Source organism: Ceratotherium simum, chromosome 13 (assembly GCF_057802395.1).
Source record: "Ceratotherium simum simum isolate JZ-2026a chromosome 13, ASM5780239v1, whole genome shotgun sequence".
NCBI lineage: Eukaryota > Metazoa > Chordata > Mammalia > Perissodactyla > Rhinocerotidae > Ceratotherium > Ceratotherium simum.
This window is the reverse complement of record NC_141912.1, coordinates 30,352,302-30,370,366: the sequence shown is the minus strand read 5'-3', so window position 1 is coordinate 30,370,366 and position 18,065 is coordinate 30,352,302. Positions and strand designations below refer to the sequence as shown.

Below are 18,065 nucleotides of genomic sequence, written 5' to 3'. Positions count from 1 at the left end.
TGTTAAACTTGAGAAGAGAGAGAGCTAGAATCAGAAAGGGTGGTGGTGGTGGTGGTATGGGAATCATCATCCTTACAGAGACTCATACCTTGCTATGCAAATTTATTTTAATGGGTGGTCTGTTTCTGTGTCCAATCATAATAATGGTAATAATTATAAATATTTGAGAGGTTAGACCTGAACACAAGCCTCATTTTATTGAACAGTGGAGTCTGGCTGCACTGCCACCAGGCAAGTCCTGAGTAAAAGAAGGGACAGGATTGTGTATTGGTCACCGAGACCACAGGCTTCAGCCTTTCCTTCAGCCCCATCAGCACTGATTAGACACAAGAAATGCAGAAGTCTGGCTGGGTTGCACACTTTATTAGGACATTCTCTACAAGAAAAATAAATGACCTGAAGGGTGTCAGAAAGGAAGGGGACCTGGATCCACCCACAGCTGGATGAAGAGGCCCTATACTCTGTAAAGGCAGGAGCATCTCCACGTGTATGTCAAAATAAAAAGTCAGCTGTATAAATTACTGCAAGCCCAACGAAGTTCTGGTTTTTCCCACGATGATTATTTTGAAGCTTTTAAAATTTTTATTTTAGATTTTATTATTTTCCAAAATAATAAAAATGGTGTGCTAGGCGCACTCTAGCCTGCCTCTTGATCTCCACTCAGAGGAGCGAAGAAGACGGAGGGTCACGGGGAGGATCAGGAGGTCAGGGAGTTGAAGGACATAGATAAAGAAAATAAAAACAATTACAAAGCTGAACGGACTCAGATCCTGCGCCCTCCCAGCTCGCTGGGGCACCAGGAATCGCCCAAGGTCACGCGGCTGGCCAGGGGCGGAGCTGGATCCCGGGGCGCTGCTTTCTCCGCTAACACCGCCCTCTGGACGCTCCACCTCAGCCTTTCAAAGTCAGGCAGGAACCTTTCTTCCAGACCGCGAAAAAGGGGAAGACTTTGCCGGAGAAAGAGGCGGTGAAGGTGAAGATGGGCGCCTGGGTCTCGGCGTTGAGCAGGGTCACCCGCCCCGCCTCGTAGTCCAGGGCGACGCCCACGCTGCGCGGGATCTCGCTCAGCGGCAGGTCGGTGCCCGGGGAGGTGCTGGCCCAGCACTGCTGGTGCGAGAGGATCACGGCCCAGATGCCCTCCTCGGCTCTCAGACCCAGCTCCACCTTCCTCCTCACCTCCTCCCTGGCCACCCCCACCGTGCAGCCGCCGCCGTCACTCAGCTGCACCTCCACCTGCCAGCGGTGGCGCCCGAAGGAGAAGCCCCGGGAGCCCAGCACCGCCGGGAGACCCTCGAAGCGCAGAGGGCTGTCGCGAAGGTTCTGCTTCTGCCGGGTGTACCTCACTGACTTCCTGTCCTCGGAGACGACCAGGCTCCGGCTGGCGGTCTGAGGGTCCAGAGTGACAACTCCTAGAGGGTGGAGAGGGCGGACACCAACCGCTGGAGGCCACCAAAAACGCCCCTAGAGCCCGTGCTCTGTGCGTGGGAGGCAGAAGGAGCACCCGCCTTGGGCAGCCTTCCCTTGGCCCGCTTCTCTGAACCTCAATTTCCCTTCTTTTCCATTAGGACAGAGGATGACAATTCTTCTAGCTGACAGGCAAGTGGTGCTGTGCTGTAAGGCTTTGCTTCTCAAAGTGCGGTCCACGGACCAGAGGCAACTGCTTTGCCTAGGAGGATGTTAGAAATGCGGAATCTTGGGCCGCATGCCAGACTTACTGCATCAGAACTTGATCTTAACAAGATCCCCTAGGTGATTTTTCTGCACATTGTTTGAGAAGCAAAGTGTGGTAATGCTTGTGAAAATAGTTTGTAAATTAAGCACCAATATACAAGTAAATGCTATTTTTAAAAAAACTATACAATATTTTTTCAAGTCACTAAAGAGCCTAGCACAGTGCTGGGCAAAGATACAAGGGCTTGATAAATATTTTTGAATAAATAATATCCGCACAAGTACTAATATTAACTGAACACTTACCGTGTGCCGAGTAGTTAAGCTTTTTGCATGAATTATTAATTCATTTACCTCGTAGCTGCTACTTATGCAGTAGGTACTATTATATTTTCCATTTTATAGATGGGGAAACTGTGGGACAAAGAGGCTTAATAATTTTCGCAGTGTCTCATAACTAGCAAGAGCTGGAACAGAGAACCCAAGCAATCAGGCTCCAGAATTCATATATTTAATGGCTCTGTTTGCTGCCTTGGTTTGAATGGATGAATTTAAGAATGGATGAATGAAAGAACGGCTCCCGAAACCCCCAGCTGTTTACCTGAATCTGTTTCCAGATGATGCACCAAGTTTTCTGAGGGGAGCAAAATAGAAAGATCTGTGACATTTCTTACAGACACCCCCAGAGGCAGCATGTCCTGGGAACAATATGAGGACAGGGATGGGAGAAGGCTCGCCGTCTGTTGTGGTCTAACGAGAGAGATGCAGTTCTCACCTTCCTAGACTCTGAGTCCAGTGCCCGTCCTTAGAGGCAGGAGGAGATGCTCTAGGGAATGGGCCCCCTGAGCAGAGTGGGATCACTAAGGGGAGGCTTAAGGGAGGGAAGACATCTTGAGCCAGATTTGGAAGCAGGGCAAAGGTGGAGATGGATGGCAGGCGGAAGGGCAACTAACGAGAATGGGAAAGCTGCTGCCCTTCCCCTTTACCTGAGAACGTCCTCATCATCTCTGGGAGGGGGAGTATTTTCCTGTGGAGATCGCGGATCTCCTTGACGAGGTCAGGAGAAATGGCCTCTGGACTCACAAAAGTCTTCATCTCACCCCTGCAGACAAGTTGGTAACCAGTTAGGTCCAAATTCCAAAAATAATATTTGGGTGATATAGACCAAGTGAGGCTAAAATCAGACTAAAGAATCTGGTGTCTGTGGTGAATAATTACATTAAGTATCAACTCTTCACCTTTGCTGGAAATGTGTAGCCTCTAAAGCAAGAGGCATTTCAATTAGACCCAAGAGGAACTAATGGTAACCACTCCTCAAGAATTAAAGGTAGGTCTTTTAAGAGAATGTTTGGGCCTGTGGAAGCCAAAAGGGGCAGAGATCATTACCCACATTAGCCTCTAGAGGACAGTATGGTACCATTTGAAAAACAGCCTTAAATTATTCTTTCTAATTTGTGTGCTGTTCATTACAAGGGGAAAAGGGATGGGAGGAAGAAAAAATGAGATGAAAAAATATATATATTGCAGTGAAAAATCCCTTGATTCTGGTTTCAACTTAGTCCTTGCTTGTCACTCGCTGTGTAACCTTCCCCCTCTAGGTCTTCATCAGACTAGAAGACCTCCAAGACCCCCCCAGATCTAAATCTCTAACACTCTCTGAAAAGTATATTTAGAGACACCTCCTGATTCGTGGACACCTGGGTTCAGCCCCCTACATGTGCACAGGCACACAGCATATGACAAGTGCTCCATAATCATTGTGTCTCTGCTCATCCCAGGGCAGGCTGCTGATGCTTCCAGCAGACAGGTGATGTAGGGAGCATGTATTTACAACACATCCCAGCTCCTGGGGGCTGTCCTTTTATAGTAGCATTTGAAAATTCTGAATGAAACGGGAGAGTTGAGTGGGAAAAATAGTTGAAACAACAGGCTGATATTCCCAGGTTCCATGCTTCTGATATTCTATAGAAAATATTTCCCCTTTGGGCCGGCCCCGTGGCTTAGCGGTTAAGTGCGCACGCTCCGCTGCTGGCGGCCCGGGTTCAGATCCCGGGCGCGCACCGACGCACCACCTCTCTGGCCATGCTGAGGCCACGTCCCACATACAGCAACTAGAAGGATGTGCAGCTATGACATACAACTATCTACTGGGGCTTTGGGGTAAAAATAAATAAATAAATAAAATTATTAAAAAAAAAAAAAAGAGTGTTAAGAAAATATTTCCCCTTAGAATTACATGTTAAATGGTGTTAAATACTGACTCAAGTACTAATAATTTCAGGGATTAAATAGATGTTATCAGATCAGCCTAAAAACATTATTATTTATAACTTCACTTCCAGGAAAAAAATGTGTCCCCCATACCAAACCATCAGTTTAAAAATGAACCTTTAGAACCCAAACTTTTAAGTTTGGGCTATTTATGTGTGAGTGAATGAGGCGGTCTGTCTGTCAGAGCGCTTTTGCTTTCCTGTGTGGTCATGTATAGGGGGAGGGGTAGTGAGCACCCCTCCCCTTTCAGTCTCCATGTCCAGTATAAAGGAGGCGAGAAGTATAAAGTGTGTACTCAAAGTGTAAAGGAGGTGGGACCGGGGCATGGACCCTACCTGCTCTGGTTGACTCTAACATCCTACAAAAGAAAAAGAACGTGCACTTAGTTTCCACATGTCCTTCCCATCAGAGACTCTGTACATCCTTTCTTCCTTAACATATGAGCTCAAAACTCTCCTCCTCCAGGAAGTTGTATCTATTTAATTACCTACTCATCAGACTGTTCTTTTACATCACGCTTTCTTACTAATTTGGGACTCCATAGTCAGTTCATTTGAGCTGGTTTCTCTGTCTCAGCCTTACCCTGGGGGTGTGTTCTGCCTCCAACGATTAAGGGATGGTGGAGAGCAGGGACCAGGCCTTAAGTTGTTAGCTGGACCTGATGTGAAACAGGATAATATAATGATAATCACAACTGGCACCATTTATTGTCTTTTTCCTGTGAGACAGGGACCATGCTAAGCATTTTGCATGGATTGTTTCTTATAATCTTTGCGACAACCCTATGAGAGACGTGCTATTATTATCCTCATGTTTAGGGAGGTTACAAGACTTGCCAAGGTCACACAGCTGAAGAGCCGGCACTCAAACCCAAGACCGTCTGACTCCAAAGCCCTTCACAAGACCACAGTGCGTGGGCAAGCCACCCAGCCTTTCTGGGTCTGCATCTCCATAACCTCCCTGCGCCAAAGGAACCCAATAACTCTTCGTCTCTCCCATTAAAAATAACCTCTGCTTCCCTTTCCTGCCTCTCTCCAGCATCTTCCAGCCCCCAGCAGGGTGTCCCCTTCCTGTAGAATCCCCCTCCCGTCTCACGAGGTGGTGGATTGTCTCTCACTTGTAGAAGCTCACTTGCTGGCTGCTGACACTTCTCCTCCAACTCCTTGACCTGGGCTCCAAGCCGGGCGACCTCCTCAGAGACCGTTGAGATGTACTCGTCCCTCTCCTTCCAGATCTGCCGCTCCAACTCCCTCAGCCTGGCCAGCAGGAGACATTGCTGTTCCCCCAGCTCCTGCTGCAACCTCTCAAAAGCTGCTTCCACCTGCTGTTTCTTGCTTTCAATCTGAGTCTGCGAGTGGTAGAAAGACAGACATGGTTAGGGAAAAGCTCACAGAGCTGGCTTCCAGGAGGATCATCTATATACTTACCATTGATTAAGAGGGATAGGAGGTAACTAGTTCCAAACTCTTTCTCCCAGATAATACTCTGGTAGAAGTAGGTAGGTCTCAGAATAAACTTATCAATGATGAGGGCTGTGCTCTTGTCTTACCTGGAGATTCTAATAATAATGCCACATTAGGTTCTCAGAGCCATGTTGAACTTTTTAAACATCCTTCACATCTATGATATCATCCTAACCCTACCAAGCCTTCCCTAGAGTCAGGTGGAGGTGATTATAGTCATGTCTTAGCAATTGAAGAGAAAGTAAGCTGTGATTAGAGTCAGCACAACTTATTGGAAGAGTGTGTAGCGTTGGTCTTAGCCACTGAAGTCGCCACCTACAGGGCATACTTGGATGGGAGTTGAGGGATACTGGAGAGACCTTCTCATCCCAAAACTCTGCCTCTTTGGTCAAGGTACCAGAAATTCCCACACTGTGGATTTCTTCCTGGATAACTTTGTAGCATGAAAAAAGAGATGGGAAGGAGCCAGATATAGCCACACCATTAGCCTACTGTCCTCGGGGTCAGCCTTGGGGTCAGCACTGGAATGCAGACACTAATATATGCCTTCTGGACCCAAGCTTCCCATCTGTAGGCCACGATTTCAGGCAGACAGGCTGGAATGGGAAGAGCAATGGACTAAGGGTCAAGAGACCCAGGTTCTAGCCATTTCATCGTGAACCTGGGCTTTGCCATGTGGCCTTGGGAGCATCACTTTCCTAGACCTCAATTTTCTGCTCTGTAAACAAAATGGCTGACAAGATGGATCTGAGATTAGAAGACGTCAGAACAACTTTCAGCTCTGATGGTCTGGCATTTCACAACCTTGACTCCAAATGCCCTTGTGCAGAGGCAGGGAAGTGAATGATAACAGCTTGCCGGTTCTTTCCAGCCAGGCAACAGATACCACACAAGAAGCTTTCCCAGAGTCTATTAAGAAAACCCCCAAAGGAGATGGTGGCCAATGACATGGTCTTTACCAGGAGCACATGGAGCTTCTGGTCTTCCCGACTCTTTTTGTCCTCAATCTCATCTCTCTCCACGCTCAGAGCTTCCAGCCGACTCCTGAGACGATCCTATGGGGAGGAGAACGGGCAGAGAGAGGTGACTTCATTCATAATTCAACTCACAGATATCAATTGTCTACCATGTTCCAGGCACACCGTTGAGTGCTGAGGAATTCAAAGGTGAAAAAGGCGCAGTTCTTGTCCCTAAAGAGATCACCATCTAGGGAAGAGGTTTGTCACGAGTGATTAAAATACAAATAGACAAATGCAATAATCGAAGTGGGCACACAGTGAGATGGGAGCACAGAAGAGCAGACAATTCTGCCTGTAGGGTCAAGGGAAGGTTTTATAAATCAGAAAATATTTAGAGTGGGCCTTGAAAGATAAATTTCCAGCTGAGTAAGAGAGGGGGAGGAGGGTACTTAATGCCCCTGAACTTAAAAATTATTAAAATATTTGAAAAGAGAGAGAGTGGCATTCTAGGAGGAAGGAACCACATGTGAAAGTATTAGAAGCAGGAAAGAGTAAAACAATTCAGAAGACAGCCAGTCCATAGGGGTCAGTCTGGCTGGACACATGGTGCCTTGGGGAGGACAGCTGAGAGATGAGATTGGACGGGAAGGCAAGATCCCAACTGCAAACTACCGTAAATGCCTTGTTAAAGATATTGAACTTTCTTTGGGTGCTAGAGATCCTTGGAAGGATTGTAAGCAGGAGAGCATCATGATTGGCTTTGTGTTTTAGGAAGATCTACCTTGTAGCAGAATGGCTGGTGGTTGGAAAGGTGAGAGTGGACACAGGGAAAACGTTAGAGATCATGCAAAGTCTGAGTGACAGATGGTGAGAGCCTGGATTTGGCAGTGGCTGTGGGGACAATGCAGAGTTAAAAATTTGAGAGATGCTTCTGAGGAAACCACTTCCAGACTTGGTGACTGGATGACAAGAGAGAGATCTGAGAGGCAGACAGGAATGGATAATGTCTCCTAGACCAGATAGGCTAAGCTGCACCTCCCTTTTTCAAAAAGAAGAACAGCACTTGCAGGTTGCCCTTCCCGTCCCTCTCTTCCCTCTGAGCCCCAGAGGTCAGGGCTTTGGTAAATCCCATATCCAGTCTGGATACTGGGAGACCAAGTTCACCCAGCCCATAACCTGCAGCAGATCCTACTCTGCACTGGGGCTCTCTTTCCTTCCATAGACAGTGAAGCCATGGCCACAGTTCTTTGTGCTCCATCACTGTGAGGCCCCTTGAGGGCTGGAGCTGAAGTTCCCCCTAAGACTGTGAATGACCACACGGCTTAGTGGAACTGTGTCCCCCTCAGTCTGGGGCTGTCCCCAGTGTCGCTGCAGCCTTGGGGTACCCTGATATGGAAGCTGTGGCCCTTCACCCAGATCCCCACCCCCTTCCTTCACCACGACAGGACACTGTCCCACCCTAAACGTGTCCGAGCTAGAGCCACACTTCTTACCCGGTAGGGCTGAATGGCCTCGTCGAGGAAGCCCACACTGTGGGCCTGGTGAGAGGGACCCTCACGGCAGAACACACAGAGTAGCTCAGCATCGTTCTCACAGAAGAAGTAAATCTTCTCGCCATGCTCCTCGCAGTAAGTCTCCCCCAGAGGGCCCAGGGGCACTGGGACCATGACAGTCTCTGCCCGCTCCTTCTCCTTGCAGAGGGGACAGAGCAGAACCCTGCCGGAAGGCTGGGCTCCCATCTGGGAGGGCAGGGCGAGGCACAGCCGGCAGAAGGTGTGTCCACAGGTGGCCGTCACTGCATGCTCCAGGGATCCCTTGCAGGCAGGACAGGAGGCCCCCTCATGGGAGGGGGTTGAGGGCATCACGGTGCCTTCCCCAGCTGGTCCACTCAGGCCTCTGTCTCAGGCCACATGAATTCTCTTTTCCTGAAATTGAGTCACTTTTACATGAGTCACAGAAGGAAAGCAATAGGAGATCGAGAGAGAGGAAGCAGGAATGTCCGGACAGGGAAGCCACCTGGCTCCACCTCTTGTGCTTCCCCGGAGTCCTGGCCACCACCCATCAGTAGAGCGGGTGCAAACTCCAGGGCTTCTCAAATTACCCAGCATTTCCCAGTAGTGGCCCTGTCAGCCTGTTCTCCACTCCTCCTGACTCCTTCTGACTCCTTCCAGTCCCTGGGGTGGGGAGCAGAGCATGCCGTGAGGTCACAGGGAGACAGGGCTTCCTGGAATCCCTCCCTTGACCACAGTGGGGTGGGGAGAGCTGGGTAGGATATGCGGCTTCCTGTTCAATTGAGCAGGTGGGAGCCATAAACTTCTGGCTTTGAGGTGTGACCACAGCGACAAAGTCCAGGCTGGAGTGGGCGGTGACTGACTTCCGGCAGACTGTTCCGGGGGACCTGCACTGCAGGTCCACTGTGGGATGATTGCTCGTGAGACTCCCTCCTCTGCCCTCCTTTCCTTGCCTCACCTCATCTGCCCAGGCTGGTGTCTCCTAAACTCTGAACTCCCACTACCCCCCAGCGCCAGTGTCCCCACTGGAGTTTGGATAATGTACCATGATGCAAATGATTCATGTGGATAAACAAAATTTAGAAAACTCAGCCAAGAAGATAAACAGATTCAACCACATTTATCTAAGGCTGAGTATTCTCATATTATGACATCCAGTCTGATAACAGCCTTTGAGGCAGGTATGACTACCTTCATTTTACAGAGAAAGAATCATAAACTGAAAGGTAAAGTGACTTCCCCAGGTCACAGAGCTAGAAAGCCGCAGGTTTGGGTCAATCCAAGGTTGCCGGCTTCCAGCCTATGCTCTTCCCGAACTCCAAGCCAAGACAATGATCAAATAGCCACGGTTCTTCATCCACTCACCTGCATCTGTGGATAAGACCAAGGAGAAACTCCCATTCTCTCACCGAAGGATCAGCCCTGCACCCTTTTTCCCTCCCCTTTCACTTCAACTAATTTTTCTATCACCTTCCCTTGCCACACTATCTGCCCCCGACCCAAGAGTGCATCCCTTGGGGCTACGCTGTCTAACACAGGGGCCTCCAGCCACATGTGGCTGCTGAGCATTGAGACGTGGCCGGTCCCCACTGAGACGTGCTGCCTGTGTAAAATACACCCCAGATTTCAAAGACTTAGCACCAATGAAAAAGAATGTAAAGTGCCTCATTACTAATTTTTTATACTGATTACACACTGAAATAATCATCTTTGGGCCTAAATAAAATATTAAAATTATTTTCACTTTTTACTTTTTAAAATACGGCTACTAGGAAATTTTAAATTGCATATGTGGCTTGCATTATATTTCTATTGGACAGCACAGCTCTAAGACAAACAGATCTGAGTGCAGATTATGACCACCCCCCTTCCTACCTGTGTACCCTGGGCAAGTTAAATAACCTGGCTGAGCCTAGCTAATATCCTAATAGCACTGACGTTATGCAGCAGACAGGAGGAATAAATAAGATCACATGTTTAAGTTTCTTACATCAGTGTGAGGAATACAGTCATCATAAACAAGAGCGAGCTGTTGCTATTTTTCTTTCTCCTCCCCCACACAGAGTATATTCCAGCCTCTTTGGAAGCCTTGGGCAGGCCGGTTGGGGCATGAAGTGAAGTTGACTGTGCCATGCTCCCTGGGCACAACCACCTTATCTGGCTCCCCACACTTCCCTGGGCTGGCTGATATCTCCAATCTCCCTGGAGACAGCTGGTGATAGTGCAGGGAGGCTGAGTGGCATCACTGCTCTGTGACCCAGTCTCCCTCCTGCCCCTGAAGGAAGAACGACCTCGTTCAACTGTGGACGGTTAAGATACCACCACTTTCCTTCTGCTGTGAGTGTCTCTGGAGGGACTGGAAGGAACGGTGAGCCCCAGGCCATGGGCACCAATGGGAGAGTAGCTGAGGTCATCTCTGAGATGCTATGGCCCTGCTTTCTTCCTTGCCTCCTTCCCCTCCTCTGCTATTTCTCCATCTCTGCTGTTGGAGGGTGTGTGTCTGTTCCTTTGGGAGGAGAACAGCAGAACTACGGCCACCAGAGAAGCAAGTGGGAGCCATGCCCTTGCGCATGTGTGAGTGTGTGTGTGTGAGTATGACTATGAGGTTGTTGGTGTGTATTTAGGATGTGCCTGTGTCCAGCTGTGTGTACATGTAGGTGTGTGAGTGTGTGATGTGTCTTCACCGTTCTTCCAGCCCTTCCCCCTCAGCCAAGCAGACTGGGTGACCTTGAGGAGGCTACAGGCACAGCAGCACCATGGCCTCGGCCGCCTCTGTGAGTAGCCTGGCAGACGAGGTCAACTGCCCCATCTGCCAAGGCACCCTGAGGGAACCGGTCACCATCGACTGTGGCCACAACTTCTGCCGCAGCTGCCTCATCCGCTACCTTGAGATCCCTGCCCCAGAGGCTGACGAGCCCCCCACCTGCCCACTCTGCAAGGAGCCTTTCCGCCCAGGGAGCTTCCGACCCAACTGGCAGCTGGCCAGCGTGGTGGAGAACATCGAGCGCCTCAAGCTGGTGTCCATGCCAGGCTCAGAAGAGGAGGACGTCTGCCAGGAGCACGGGGAGAAATTCTACTTCTTCTGCGAGGATGATGAGATGCAGCTGTGCGTGGTGTGCCGGGAGGCGTGGGAGCACCGAGGCCACACCGTGCGCTTCCTGGAGGATGCAGCAGATCCCTACCGGGTAGGAAAGGGGGGTTCCAGGGTGGGTCTGGGAATGAACCAGACTGAAAGAATCAGAGTAGAGTTGTGGATCATTTGGCCCACTCTGAAGCCAAATTCTGTCTCCCTACTTCTATCATCACCCAGGCAATAGACCCAAGCATGGAAGATTATGTGTTTGTGTTTTAAGCATTGTGTTATGTTGTTTACATATGACCAACACATAATAGGCACTCAATAAATACTTGTTGAATGAATGAGTGACCAAAACATGAGTGTATGTGTCTGTGCAATGGATCAGTCAGGTATATCTGAGGAGGTCTGAGTTTGTATTTGAGAGAATGATTGCACAAGTGGTGTGTATATGTATTAATGTTTGTATGTTTGCCAGTGTGCGCTGGTACACACTGGAACCTTTGGTGGAACTTTGAGGGAGGTCTGACTATTTGAGTGTGTAAATGTAACCGTTGGAATGCTCGTGTTTGTGAATAAATTAGCATTTACATATATGCAGTTTGGGTAGATTTATATGGTGTGTAATTTTGTCTGTCATTAAATGAGTGTGTGCTGGTTTTAGTTGTTTATGTGTTGTGTTTTAGTACAAGTGGGTGTCTATGTGTATGTGTCAATTAGTTAACAAGCATTTGATGGTGAGAGTTCTAAATGTATTTTGGAATGTACCTAAATGGACATTTATGTGAGTATACCTGTGCCTAACTCTATTCTAGAGCAAGCAACTTTTAAAACAATTCATTGATTATTTTTGCATTTTCCAAGTTTCTTCTTCCCTCCAGAATCATACACAGAAAATTGATTCAATTCACAAGGGAAAGTTGTTTGGATGTGTTCCCTTTGGGACATGTGAGAAAGTTGGAATAATTTCAAACAAGGGCCTCTCAAGCTCAGGACAGATCCCAGATATCACTTACCAAAGGCAAAAGAAATTAGAATGTTTAACTGAAGAAAGGAAGGCTCAGGTGGAAACATTGAGTCACAGCCTGTGATGGCACAGGATAAAGGGGGAAAGCACTGATCAGAATTCTTGGAGGACAAAGCAAAGGAACAAGACCCAAAGAGAATAAGCTGTCAAGGGTGATTAAGGCCCAGGGAGTGACTCCTTCCCTTGGGTAATTCCACTTCTGGAGGCAGAGGGTTGGATGAGATGCCACCCCCTAACAAATCATTGTTTCCATCTTAAATATTTTATGCTCCTTCTCCACTTTATGCTCCTTTTACTCTCCTTCTCTCCAGAAACAGATACAGAAGTGTCTTGAGAGTCTAAGAAAAGAGAGAGAGGAGATTCAACGAATCCAGTCAAGGGAAAATGAAAGGATACAAGTCCTCCTGGTAGGTCATCATCCCTTCCCTGCGCACCCTCTTCTTCAGGTCCAGGGCTTCCCTGAAACAGAGGCAACATAGCACATAGGACTTTGAATTCATTCTGAGTTTAAATCCTGACTGACACTCAACTAGCTCTAAGACCTCAAGCAACTCTCTATCCTCAGTTTATTTATCTGTAAAGTGGAGATTAAAAATCGTCACTACCTCACTGAATTGCTATAAGGATTGAATGAGACGGTGCCTGCCATGTAGCTTAGTGCCATGCACATAGTGTGCATTTCATAAAAGTCAGGAGCTAGGGTGTCACCACCACCTCTCCTACACCTCCTCTGAGCCCCATCCTTTTAGAAACTCCAGCAGAAGGTGCCGAGGCAAGGCTGGGCAGTCTAGCTCCCAGAAATGGCATGACAGGTGGAAAGGAAACCGTGCTGCGTTTCTAAGTCTGTCTGGGGACCCAGGGGGGTTGGGCGGGGGGCTCTGATTTTACCACCAGACCTTGGAAGATCTGGGCCAGGAGGGAGATGGGAATGAACTAAGGAAAAAGGAAGAGGAGGAAGAGGAGAAGGAGGAGGAGGAATAACTGCCTCCCGCCCCCTCAGACTCAGGTGGCCACCAAGAGACAAAAAGTGATTTCCGAGTTTGCACATCTGAGCCAGTTCCTGGAGGAACAGCAGAACATTCTCTTGGCCCAGCTGGAGACGCTGGATGAGGACATCTTGAAGCAACGGGATGAGTTTGACATCCTGATCACCGGGGAGATCTGCCGGTTTAGCAACCTGATCACAGAACTGGAGGAAAAGAAAGAGAGGCCGGCAAGGGAGCTCCTGACGGTGAGACCTGAGCTCCTGCCCACCTGTGCTCGCCTCTATTTTACTGCGTCTCTACCTAGTCTAACCCATGCCTCCTTCACTCACACATCTCTGTATCCCAAGTGGAAGCTGAGTCACAGGACAGAAGTTCTAAATTCTTGTCCTCGCTTCCTCAAGAGTCCACTGGCCACTTTGCTCCCTGGTCTTGGTCTCTCTGTGCCACCATCCATCAAATAGGGAATACTTTCCTTATCTACCTCACAGGGATTTTGTGAGGATCCAACAGTAAGACGGAAGTGAAAGTAGCACTTTGAAAAGCCTCATGTACTATGCAAACAAATGTCAGGTGCTATTTCCAAGGTGAGCTATTCTCTGTGTCATCATCCACCAGTCAGGAAGCTCTTCCTGGTCTATTTCACTTCCTCACACTGGAGGAGAGATATTGGGGTCCCAACAAGGCATCAGGAAGGCAGCGTGATTCAGGGGAACACAGTCAGGGCTGAGAAATAGGAGACCGTGGGATGGGACTAGCCTTTGCCTCCAGCTAGCAGGAGCAGGTCACTTCACATCTGAGTCTATAAAATAAAGGTGTTGGGCTCCACGATCCCTGAAGCCTTGTAAACCCTAAAACTCTGTGACTGTAGGATCTGGTGTCCTTCTTCTATCCAGAGCTAGGAATATGGTATTTTGTCTTTTCTAGTTATAAGAAAAGTGGGATGGGGAAGGTGGAAACTGAATCGCTGCTCTCTCTCTCTTTCTTCTAGGATATCAGAAGCACTCTAATAAGGTAAGGAATACGCTTTTTCACTTCTCTTTTCCCACATACATGCACCACATGCCTAGTTGTTGCCATGCAAATATACAACATTCTCATTTTATTAAAGATAAAAATTCACACATAAGCTTTCACATACTTGAATGCATTCCCTTGTACAGCTGTAGACACACCTCTGCGTAGCGTTGCCCGGGAGTGGGCAGGGAGGTCCATCCTAGAGCAAGTCTGTCTGCCTGTGGGAACTGGCATCTCCTTGCCCAGTGAGAACAAGGCAGCTGGCTGGGTCTGGAGGCATTGCTGAGGAGGATAATTCCCAGACCCGACCATTTGTGTGTCCCTAGGTGTGAAACCAGAAAGTGCCGGAAACCAGAGGCTGTGTCCCCTGAGCTGGGCCAGAGGATTCGGGACTTCCCCCAGCAGGCTCTTCCGCTGCAGAGGGAGATGAAGGTGTTTCTGGGTAAGAGGACCCCACAGGGCACAGGTGGTCTTGAAGCGTGGGTTTAGGAACGGCCTCCATGCTAGGCTGCCCGATGCTCGTGTGACTTTTGGCAAGGCTTGTACCCTTCCCGTGCCTTGGTTTCCTTATTTGCAGATCTTTATAAAATCTACTTATCAGGATGATGTGACAATGAAGAAAGATAGTAAAGGTGAAGATTTCTGGAAAAAAATTGAGCTGATTTGAAAAATAAGTAAATAAATAAATCTGATCAGTTGGCATTAAGCAATATAAAAGATAATGATTAACAAAATTTGTCATTGTCAATAATTTAAAAAAAAATCCACAGAGGCATTTGTAATACATGATAAGTTTTTGATGATGAACACTGTTAATTAATAACCAGCAAAAGTAGTTCTCTTTGCCCTGTTGGTCACTGACTCCTCTCCCTCCTCTTTTCTCTCGCTTCCCCCCTGTTAGTCTGTCTCTCAGAATTGGACTGCCTCTGTGTGGACTATGCCCTCCTTTTCCGGAGCAAGGAGTGGTGGCGGGAGAGGGTGTGGAGGTTTTGAAAGGAGAGTCATGAATGTAGCTCTCTGCCGACACCCCACCACACACATGACATCATGAACGATGCCACCTACTTCTAAATGACCCACCCACAAAAATGTCGCCCTAGAAGAGCTTTCCCCACAAGTCCACTTCCTGCAAGTCCTCCCAGTGGCCTGGCAGTGAAGGAAATTTTACTCTAATCAAAGGCCAACCTTTGACTATCCAAAAAATTATTTCCAAGCAGAATGAGAAATAAATTAACCCGCTTATCTGTTCGTTAAGTGGATGTTTCTTGAGCATTTACTATGTCCTGGGCTCTATGTGAGGCACTGAGGATACAGAGGTGACCAAGGTAGATGTGGTCCCTGCCTGCTCAGAGCTAGGGCAGTGGGTCTTAAAGTGGGGCTCCCGACCAGCAGCAGCATCTCTTGGGAACTTGTTAGAAATGCAGATTCTCAGTCCCAGCCCAGGCCACCTGAATCAGAAGCACGAGTGTTTTAGCAAGTGCTCCAGAGGACTCTGGTGCAAGCTCAAGTTTAGAACCACTGATCAAGAGGGTTCTGGCTTCCATTCTTCTCTTTGTCCCTTCCCTTCTCTGGGCCTCAGTTTCCTCATCATTAATTGTTCTACAGTTTCATAACACTAAAGAAATCTCATCCTTTTTGATTTCGTCTTTACAGAAAAACTCTGCTTTGAGTTGGACTATGAGCCAGGTAAGCAACCTATGTCAGGGTGGGAGGGAATGAGGAATCTAAAATTGAGAAGGACAGACAGTTTTGCAGGGTTGTGCAAATATATAGTCACACATACACATACACACACATCACTGCCCTTGTAAGGCTTGTGGGAGAACCGTGAAGAAAGGACAGGTGCACACACATACCACATACCCAGCATGAAACTCATATTCTGATTTGCACATAATGAGGGGATAGAAAGATTAAATCAAGGTCTATCAGGAGAGCCTTCCTGGAGGAGGGGAACTTTGAACTGGGTTTAGAATCACATTCTTAGAACCGTTGGGAACCTCTATTCCCTCTCAGGTGCCGTTTCACAGGTGAAAGTTAGAAGGAGGGCAGCCTCTGACTAGGAAAGGAATGAACAGAATGGACCCCACTCAAGGCTGTTGTTCCCAATCTATCAGCCAAAGAACTTGGTTAGTCATAGACTTGTTGGAAGGGACTCTCTAACCCATGGACATATCTGGATTTATGAATTTGTCTCAATTTATGGATACTAAAAGTAACTATGCAGGGGTCTGTAGAAGTTTTTGATGTTAAAAAGTGGTTCTCAGACTCTGACGATTTTAGAATTACTGAGGCAGAATGAATAGCCTGCAGGTGAGCCAGACAGCGTGCCAGGAGCAAAGAAAGACTGTGAATGAGTCATAAGTGCCCAGGGAGGAATCATGAAGTTTGGACTGAGGGGAGAATGTCTCCACTCTCCGAGATAGGAGATACAGGAGGGAGAGAAGGTGATGTGTCAGCAGCAGGAGGAGATCAGAGCAGGCACGCACAGCTTGGGAGTCAACTAGTTTGCAGGGAGCAGAACCGCTTTCCAGAGGATCGCACAGAGCCAGATGAGAGCGTGGATATCCAGCTGACGCATCCTCACATGCCGACGCATCCTCGCATCCTTGGAGGCATGTTTCTCGGGCTTTAACATGCGCACAAATCACCTGCAGATCTTGGTAAGATGCAGATTCCATCTCAGGTGGTCTGGGGTGAAGCCTGAGGGTCTAGTTCTAACACATTCCCAGGTGATAACCATGCTGCTGGTCCATGTAGGCACTATACACATTGTTGATAATAATAACACTAACAGGTGGATGCCAAGGGGGGGTTTAGGCCTTTCTTGAAGGTGTAACACATCTGCTGACATCTATGTTCCTTTTGGTTTTCCCCACAGCTCACATCTCTCTAGACCCCCAGACTTCCCACCCCAAGCTCCTCTTATCTGAGGACCACAAGCAGGCTCGGTTTTCCTACAAATGGCAGAACTCACCAGACAACCCCCAGCGTTTTGACCGTGCCACCTGTGTCCTGGCCCACAATGGCTTTACAGGGGGGAGACACACGTGGGTGGTGAGTGTAGATTTGGTCCATGGAGGCAGCTGCACCGTGGGCGTCGTCAGTGAGGACATACAGCGGAAGGGAGAGCTTCGGCTGCGGCCAGAGGAGGGGGTGTGGGCCCTGAGACTGGCGTGGGGCTTTGTCTCAGCCCTGGGATCCTTCCCCACACGGCTGGCCTTGGACGATCAGCCCCAGAAGGTGCGGGTGTCTATCGACTATGAGGTGGGCTGGGTGATGTTTGTCAACGATGTCACCCACAAGCCCATTTATACTTTCACTGCCTCCTTCACCCAGAAGATCTTTCCCTTCTTTGGGCTCTGGGGCCGAGGGTCTAGTTTCTCCCTGAGCTCCTGAGAGGGTGCAGTTACCCTCCTCTAAATACAGGGCTCAAAGAGAGCACCGTATGGACTTGACCCCTGGCTGGGTCACCTGGAAGACTTGGAACAGAAATTACTGCTTTAGGTGATATAATGGAGTCAGAACTTTGGCAAGGGACAAGATGGGATGACCTTCAATCTGCTGACTAAGCCCTTTCCTCAATGCCCAGTGGATGGTCAGGGTATCCGGGGACTCAGACCCTCCTTACCACCATCCCCACTAGGCTGTGTAGAGGAAAGAACACTGGATTTGGATCCAGAAGACCTGGATTCTAGACCCAGCCTTGTAACCAACCAATTGTGTGATTTTAAGTAAGGCATCTCACCTCTCTTCATCTTGTTTTCTTCCAAAAATATTAGGGTTCTTTTACTCATAGCCTCAAGAAACATTTTTTGTGTGCTAATTATAAACCAAGCAGTATGGTAGCCACAGGTGATATGAAAATAAAAAGAAAAAAACTTGTCCCATATCTGAAGGAGCTTATGGGAAGAGACAGAGACATAAAGAGGAAATTACAGCACCGTGTGATGGGTGCTGTGATAGGGGTCTGCCCTGGGGGTTAGAGAAGCTCAGAGGAGGGAACATAACCTATCTTGGAGGGCAGGGGGTGTGTCAGGTTGGCTTTCTGGAAAGGACAAGTCTAAAAGATTAGTATGGGGGCCGC

The 18,065-nt window shown here is 48.4% G+C and overlaps 2 protein-coding genes across 2 annotated transcripts; one reads left to right on the top strand and one right to left on the bottom strand.

The window, feature by feature from the left end:
- Positions 1 to 641: 641 nt before the first annotated feature.
- On the bottom strand, positions 642 to 8,324 carry TRIM15 (tripartite motif containing 15). The gene is made up of 7 exons (XM_004441708.3): positions 7,858 to 8,324; positions 6,365 to 6,460; positions 5,060 to 5,290; positions 4,278 to 4,300; positions 2,658 to 2,773; positions 2,273 to 2,305; positions 642 to 1,409 (listed from the first exon to the last, which is right to left on the bottom strand). Exons 1-7 carry the CDS (start codon positions 8,224 to 8,226, stop codon positions 892 to 894), a joined length of 1,386 nt encoding a protein of 461 aa, XP_004441765.2. The 5' UTR covers positions 8,227 to 8,324; the 3' UTR covers positions 642 to 891.
- Positions 8,325 to 10,631: 2,307 nt separating this feature from the next.
- TRIM10 (tripartite motif containing 10) lies at positions 10,632 to 17,377 on the top strand. The gene is made up of 7 exons (XM_004441709.3): positions 10,632 to 11,060; positions 12,290 to 12,385; positions 12,979 to 13,209; positions 13,953 to 13,975; positions 14,305 to 14,420; positions 15,632 to 15,664; positions 16,860 to 17,377. The coding sequence occupies exons 1-7, from the start codon at positions 10,632 to 10,634 to the stop codon at positions 17,375 to 17,377; spliced, it is 1,446 nt and encodes a 481-aa protein (XP_004441766.3).
- Positions 17,378 to 18,065: the final 688 nt, after the last annotated feature.